Below are 7,886 nucleotides of genomic sequence, written 5' to 3'. Positions count from 1 at the left end.
AGGCACAGCTGTCTGTGCTGCCAGGCCTCTGCTGTTTTCTCTCTGCTAAGCACTGTATATGCACTGAACTCACACAGCACTCTCTAGCATGCAGTGTGATCACCCAGTCGGCTGTGATTAATAAAGAGACACTAGTCAATCTCTCAGTTTTCTAAATCACAGAATGGTTTGGGCAGAAGGGACCAGTTCCACCAGTTCATCCAGTTCCACCTCCCCACCCACCATGGGCAGGGACACCTTCCACTTGACCAGGTGGTTCAAACCAACCTTGGTCTGCAGGAGTCAGAGAAAGGACACAGCACTCTTGCAGCCTGCTGATGTGGTCCTGCAGGCACAGCTGCATGGGAATTTGTTCTCCAGGTTCATACGCTGCAGCCCATGTCTTCTGGCAAAGCGTGCTGGTGCTAACCAGCATGCACACATACACACATGCACATCTACTCTCCTACAAGGCATGTGTCCATTCTGCAGCCATACCAGTCTCTTTGCAATCATAGACTGCAAACAGAAATCTGGGCTACAGTAGGATAAGGCACAACCCAAAGGCTTAGGTGTAGGAGAGCTACCACAGGGATTTGGGGAGCAGAAACTTAGCTGGATGCTGACCAATCTATGAAAAAGTAACAGTGGAAAGCTCGACCAGGCAGTGACTATGAACTCATGATCCCAGGTCCTCTTAGGATCACTGATAAGGTGTTAATTGAAGCCAGTCATCTACCTGATTTTTACCCATTCTGAAGGGTAACCTTGGCTCGTAAGCATCTCTCTGGCTGTAGGTGCCCCGCTTTGCTGCTGTGCGTGAGTTATCACGTACCTTCCACCCCGCCCTCAAGTACAGCAGCCTGAGACTGCAGTTTAGACAGCATTCCTGTCCAGAGCCAAGGTTTCTACTGTAATCCCACACGGACTATTCCAGGGAGCCGAGATGTAGCGTTCCAACAATGGCGTTGTTTCACTGAGGCCTGTTAGGGCAGCACTGCTCAGTGGTGTGGCCTGTGCAGCCTGAAGCAGTAACAACCCCCTCAGTGCTCCCCCCTCGACGGCATCCACGTCAGCGCGTGCGCGACAGCGGAGAGCTCAACCCACAGGAGGAACACGTTCCACCTCCTGACAGGGTGACGGGCCGTTATAGACAGCACCACTAACCAATGGGATTGCAGGGCTGGGAGAGGGGACGGGATTTCCTGATGAAAGGGAAGTGGGATTGTGGTCGGCGTCGGTCATAGTGCTGGTGCTGTCGTTGTGATGGCTGCGCCCGTCACCGCCACGTCTCGGGCTGATAAGGAGAGGTAACACGGCCTGCGCCCTGCTGCTGCCTGGAATAGTCTCCCTCTTTCTTGGGATGGGGTGCAGCCGGGGGCGTGCCAGGACCGCGCCCAGCTGTGGGGGTTGCGACTGCTGTTGTGTTTGTGGGCTTCAGTAGCTAGTTTGGCCGTTTGAGGTAGAACGTGAAGAGAGTGAGGCGCTGGCACAGGTTGCCCAGAGAAGCCATGGCAGTCCCGTCCCTGGCAGTGTTCAAGGCCAGGTTGGATGGGGCTTGGAGCAGCCTGGTCTAGTGGAAGGTGTCCCTGCCTGTGGCGGGGGGGTTGGAACTGGATGAGCTTTAAGGTCCCTTCCAACCCAGACCAGACTGTAATTCTGTGATTTCGCATGCAGAACTCTGCCACTTGCATGGAAGTACTGGTTGACTCGTAAAGAGAACTGGATGAGAAGAGTAATATGAGTTGCAATGACTAAGGCTAATTTTAGAGGCAGGGAGAAATGTTTACTTGGGAGGCAGTTGGGATCAATGTGCCTTGTCAGTCTCCAAATAGCTGAATATTAGCCTGCTCCAGATTGTTTTCTCTATTTGCTCAATTTCTGCTTCCCTATATACTTATGCTGTCATAGTTCCTCATTCAAATGTAGGCATTCCTTTTTCTTAGCCTTTGCTTGTAGGCCTCAGCTAGTTTTATTGTCTCATAAGAAGTATAGTTGAGATTCTGTCTCTCTTGTGTACTGTATGTGCTTGAGAGTTTTAAATCTACTGAAATACCTTAAGCAAGTTTTTTCAGAGGCTTTATAACTTACCCAAATTTGGGTTCTTTTGTGTGTGAATAGGAGGGAAGGAGATTAAAAAAAAGGTAAATTGTACAAAATGGATCAAAGAATTCTCTTTCAGCCACTTTTTTTTTTTTTTAATTTTTATTTTTTTTTACTCAAAGCAGATGGCACAAAAATACTTTACTCAAATATATTTTTACTCAAAAATCTATTTTACTCGAAATAGATGTGCTCCACAAAGTATTGTCATGAAACAAACACTGCAGCCAGATGGTCATGGAATGTCCTGGGTAACTGGAAATGGGGTTTTACAACATCTTACTAATTGGTTTAGGGAAAATGAATGGTTGTTCTAAGCCACTGTGGGAACTTCTGTATCATAGTCATGAGGTTTATTTTTTGTTTTACTAGTTAAATATTGCGTAAATAATTAAATAGTTGAGAGTTGATATTACTTAAACTCTGCTTTTTCTTTTTAGATTCATCTGCATTTATCCAGCCTATCTGAATAACAAGAAGACAATAGCAGAAGGAAGAAGGATACCTATAGACAAAGTAAGTTTGTGGGTGGCAAGGAAATAAAATGTCTTGCTGTGTAGCAGTGGTTAGAGAGTTGGGAAATAAATCTCAAAATTGTTGCTCTTTCCTGTTCCCCATGAAAAGTAGCTTGATAACTGGAAGTTACAGCGTAGTTGAAGGTAACCTAGTCAGCATGTGAATTTGGTAGAAGAGTGCTGGGTTTAAGTGTCGATTTCATGTAAGCAGCACCTTTGGCAAACAGGTGAAGTGCTGAGAGACTCAAGGCACTCAACCTCCTACGTAAGTAGTTTGTCAAATTTGAAAGCAAAATAAGAAGAGATACCTAATTACCGTGTTTTCGTGACTTGAGTATACGTGCCTATAGTCTGTGCCCTGTTCCCATTGCTGGGTTTAAAGGTAGAACTTACAGTGCATGTGGCAAATATGCACAATGTAGTAGTTGTTACTGCATTTAATCTGTCCTGAAATAGTTATTGAAAATCTCCTTTATGATGTTTTTAACAAGTATTTCTGCTAATATAGAGAGCTTTTCTTTTAGGTTTGTGTGTTTTTTGTGATAATAGTTAAAAATAAAACCTTTCTTGAGCATGCAAGTTGCCAGTTAAAGATCTGTCTGTGGGAGGACTCCACTGCTTTGTGCCTAGAAAGTTTCTGTTCTTTCTCCCTTCAGTCGTTGCTGCAAGTTTGCTGTTGCCAATTCATGGCTTTTGGTTGTTTCCATGTTTTTTTTGTAAATATAATCAATGTTATTTCAGTTACTTCTCCTCAGCAATTCTGTTACTTCCCCTGTGCTAATTAATCCTCATCTGTTTCTCATTCTTCTGATGTCTTATATCTTTTTTTGGTTTGGTTTGTGTCTTCTTTCTTTTTTCATTTTTTTTTTTTTTTTTTTAGATGTAGACCTTACAAGCACTCACAGGTGACTTCTACAGTAGATTTGTCAGTGTGTGAAGTACCTTCTCTTTATGCATCTCCTTTTTGTAGTTACAGAGGGATAGGGTGGAAACTACTAACTGTTGCTGTGTAAGTAGTGCATCACGGAAAAATATTTAACTTTAAAACATTGTTTCAACAGGCTGTTGAAAATCCCACATCTACAGAAATCCAGGATGTATGTGCAGCAGTTGGATTCAACGTGCTGTTAGAGGTAATACAGGAAAAAAAAAAAAGGCTAGGTAGGCTTAGCCAGAGAATGTTCATTTCTTAGTGCAATACCTGCTTGTTCTTTAAATATATGAAGCTGGTTGCTTTTTTATTAAGGAATGAGTCTGGATTTCCAGAGAGGTAACCTTTTGCAATTAATTTTCTGAAGTAATCGCTAATTTAAAACTCTTGAATTTTTCCAAAAGTTTAGGTCCTCATTTAAGAAAGTGACTGGTACCCAAAAACAAAATCAGTTTGCTTTTTAGAAGTGTAATATATTCAGACTAGTGCACCCTGCCTGTGAAATAGCTCCTATCAATAAGAAACCCGTAACATTTTGACAAAAATAAAGGCCCAAGGAGTGGGCCTTAGACATCTGTCTTTAAGTATCCGGAAAGGTTCGTGGCTGTGGAGATGAAGACGTGTGTCACTGCAGTCCAGGCTGGTGGGGAGGTGGAGCAGTCCCTGTAGCAGATTACTTGCTAAATTGTTCAGTACCAGTACTAGTTGCAGCAGTGCTTTTGAAAACACTGTGCTATAGCTTTGGATGCTACTGCAGTGGCTGAGTAGTTGGTGACACTGTTGGTGAGCTACGGCTATGTTTTACGTCTGTTAGTATTCCAGGCTGCTATGACTTAGCTCAGTTATTACAGTACATTTATAATAAGTGTTTCCTTTTGTATGACAGAAAAATAAGATGTATCCCAGAGAGTGGAACAGAGATGTGCAGTACAGAGGTAGAGTACGAATCCAGCTCAAACAAGATGATGGTAATCCATGTTTACCTCAGTTTCCAACACGTGAGTAGAGTACCTGGGTTAGGCACTTTGTCTGTTAATAAAACAGAAGGACTTTGTTTATTTTATGTTACAAACTTGCTGAATTAGTTTTACTCTTTCACGTTTTACAACTTTACATTAAATCTCTGCCTAAGTCAACGAAATCAATCCTTTTGCTTGTATAAGTCAGTCAGATGCAGTTGAGGTGTGAGCATTGAGTGGGATTTGTAAAGTGCTGCTGTCTTTGATCTTGGTATTTCTACAAACAGTTGCATTGGAGGGAATTGTGGGGAGTGTTGTATGATTGCTGTGTTCGCTTACTGCTTTGTTGACAGTTAAAACAAAGGATTTGGTATTAAAATGGCTAAATTCAGTCTTTTTCTTGGGTTACAGACATCAGCTAGGCATCAGTATGGATGCCAAACTGATGAAGTATAATACTGAGTTCAGCTGAGTTTTCTGCTGCCCATTTTCATAAATTAACAATGGAGCAGCTCCCTTTAACTAACAGGAATAGTTTATCTTGAGTGACAAGTAATGTAATGTTTTGCATTTTTACTGAAAACTAGTTGCTGTGTAAAAGCAAAGCAAAAATACATATATACATATATATATATGAAGAAGTATGTATGTTAAGGAAAGAGCAAGAATAGTATCAAATCTAGAGTAGCATTGTAGTGCTGTTGGTTAGAAGGAGACAGCTTAAGCCCCTATTCCTGCTGGAAGAAGGCAGTGCCTTTCTAAAAATGCTTGTACCTTTGCCTGGTCATTCTGTCCCAGGTTTTTTAGGCCCATTAAGGATGCAGAGGGAAAAAGTAACAGGAAGGATGTAGATACAAAGAAGATACTTTGGCAGTTGTCAGGTTATCTGCCTGTTCTAGTCTGCTATGACATTGATCAGTCCTGTACTTCTTTAAAATCAAAAAAAAAAAAAAAAGGCGGGGGGGAAAAATTTGAGAATTTTCTGCAAACTTGTGGCTGCACAAGGGGAAGGAAGCACAAATCATCCTAGGTTTTAGATCTACACTTTAACAGAAATCTGTATAGGGGCTGAAGTGCCTAACTTTGAAAATTATGCAGATGTTTTTAATATAGTAGGTGTGCATTGATCTCTCCCTATATTTTTAGGTAAGTCAGTGATGCTGTATGCTGCAGAAACTATTCCCAAACTGAAATCAAGAACCCAAAAGATGGGAGGTAGTGATCAAAGTCTTCAGCAAGGAGAGGGAGGCAAGAAAGGTAAAGGAAAGAAAAAGAAATGAGCTCACACTTGGAGCAATTGTTACATCACATAGTTGTTTTTACGACAAAGCTGGATGGACACATTACTTGCTGCAACTTCCAAGTGACAGATGAAAGGAAGAAATAAACAGGTGAAGCTGAACAGAACTTTTCTGGGAACTGGAATGCATGTAGCTGCCTTGCATCTATGTAAAAATAAACCTGTCTTGACACACACCTGCAAGTCTGAAGCTGGCACCCGCTTTTAAAAGTGGAAGAACAGAAAGAAACGGAGTGGGAAGGAGAATTATTCTTTACAGAGGAAATATGCAGCTTTTGATAAATACATGAATAAATACTCTTATGCAGACTAGATACCTGAAAACTGGTTGCCTTAGTAAGCGATTTATCTATGCTAGTGAAGTGATTTTCTTAATTATGGAGAGTCTTTGTCACTAAGAGAAAAATGTAAATCCATGATGTTATGCCTCTGTAAACTTCCCCTGGTAATAATTATAGAATCATAGAATCATTTAGATTGGAAAAAGACCCTTAAGATCATTGAGTCCAGCTGTTAATCCAGAACTGCCAAGTTCACAACTAAACCATGTCCGAAAGTGCCACATTTACAAATAAATACCTGCAGGAATGGTGACGACACTACTTCCCTGGGCAGCTTGTTCCAGTGCTCGACGACCCTTTTGGTGAAGAAATTTCTCCTAATATCCAATCTAAAATTTATCATTTAAAACAATTTAAATCATTTTAAATTTTCTCTTCCACAGCTGTCAAGTGTACAAATAAAGGTGACAGGTTAATTTAAAAAAAATGAATTTTAGAGAATGCTTCTTCCAAAAGTGTTACTTTTTACTGCACAGCCTTTTGTTAAGAAGTCAGAGATACATACTGTAAGGATAATACTGTGAAGTTTTAAGATAATTGGGAAGGGCAGGGGGGAGATCTCCCTTTTGCGTCTCATACAATATGGGATACTATATTATCCCATTCGGGGTTGTTTGAGAGCTTAGGAAATGTGGCTTTAGTTTTGCATCCTATTTCAAATATCTGAGGCTTTGGTATTTGGTAACTTAATTTTTTTTTTTTTATTTTATTTTTTTTTTTTTTATTTTATTTTTTTATTTTTATGTCCCACACAGGGACATAAAGTTACTTGAAGAAGGTAAGTTAGTCACAACAGCTGTCGAGTAGCAAGGCTCCTTCAGACTAATTAAGAAATGTACTGTGCAAGTTAAATGAGCGTTCAGTTTAAGGAGACTGAAAAAGAAGCAGCAGTACCTGTTTTGAGTTTAAAACAAAAATTTCTGCATGAGTTTTCTAACACTTACTGTATCAAAACAAAAGTCACTTGAATGCTTTCACAGATGACTATTGGAAGCAAGTTACGGATTATTTTTGACAGATTTTTCATGTGCCAACATTCTCTTTCAAGACTTTTCTCGCTTGTCTGTCAGGTATGCTATACCATGGCATCACCTTTTTCCCACTTTAAAGAAGAACAACATTCAAAATGCATTCAGATATTTAATGATGATTCTAAAGTAATGAAACTTTGGGAAAGTTCTTGATGATATCCCAAGTTACTTATCCTTGTCGCTTGTGTTTTCTTACTTTCATACATTTCTTTTTGCACAAGTTTTCTCACGTTCATACTTTTCTCATTGCGCTCAACTGCAACTTTTTCAAATGGATGGTGAGTTACCAGTGCCCCTTGAAGGTGAAGCCAGTAGGTACCCATAGTGCAGCTGCATAGAGCCCCTGATTTGTGACTAGTTCAAAGTCAATTTTATTTCCTGCATGTAATATTTTATGAGTGTGGTTCTAGCATTGCGTTGTTCACTCAAGGGGGACTGCAGGCCTCCTCTACTAAATCCAGAAGCTGCCATGGCAAGTTCCTGAGTCCAAGCCCTGTACTAGTGAGATAGTAGCAGTATGTAGGGTGTCTAAAATGGAATGTCTTAGGACAAGAGGTTCCGTTTTCTAAGGCTGTAATCAACCATGGTTGTATATAAATGTCTCCAGGTTTTCGTCTGGCGATGTAACAGTTCATGCATTCTACGTTTGGACTATCTGAGCTTGAAAATGCACCTAAATTTTGAGAAGTTAGTTAAGTGGTATTTCTGTGAGTTGATGGAATGCCAT

At 40.7% G+C, this 7,886-nt stretch overlaps 1 protein-coding gene across 1 annotated transcript; it reads left to right on the top strand.

Annotated features, from left to right (window-relative positions):
* Nucleotides 1–1,176: 1,176 nt before the first annotated feature.
* Nucleotides 1,177–7,556, top strand: SRP19 (signal recognition particle 19). Its single transcript, XM_080637116.1, has 5 exons — nt 1,177–1,289; nt 2,523–2,598; nt 3,659–3,730; nt 4,415–4,526; nt 5,634–7,556. The coding sequence occupies exons 1-5, from the start codon at nt 1,246–1,248 to the stop codon at nt 5,765–5,767; spliced, it is 438 nt and encodes a 145-aa protein (XP_080493242.1). The 5' UTR covers nt 1,177–1,245; the 3' UTR covers nt 5,768–7,556.
* Nucleotides 7,557–7,886: the final 330 nt, after the last annotated feature.

The sequence above is a fragment of the Psittacula echo genome (assembly GCF_963264785.1).
Source record: "Psittacula echo genome assembly, chromosome: Z".
NCBI classification, from domain to species: Eukaryota; Metazoa; Chordata; class Aves; order Psittaciformes; family Psittacidae; genus Psittacula; species Psittacula echo.
Note: the sequence above shows the minus strand (reverse complement) of the source record. Positions and strands in the feature narration are given on the sequence as shown.

Excerpts from the sequence above, each read along its gene's own strand:
- SRP19 (XM_080637116.1), top strand. The coding sequence starts at position 1,246 with ATGGCTGCGCCCGTCACCGCCACGTCTCGGGCTGATAAGGAGAG. Across the intron at positions 2,599-3,658 it reads GAAGGATACCTATAGACAAA|GCTGTTGAAAATCCCACATC; the intron begins GTAAGTTTGTGG and ends TTGTTTCAACAG. Across the intron at positions 3,731-4,414 it reads GATTCAACGTGCTGTTAGAG|AAAAATAAGATGTATCCCAG; the intron begins GTAATACAGGAA and ends TTTGTATGACAG.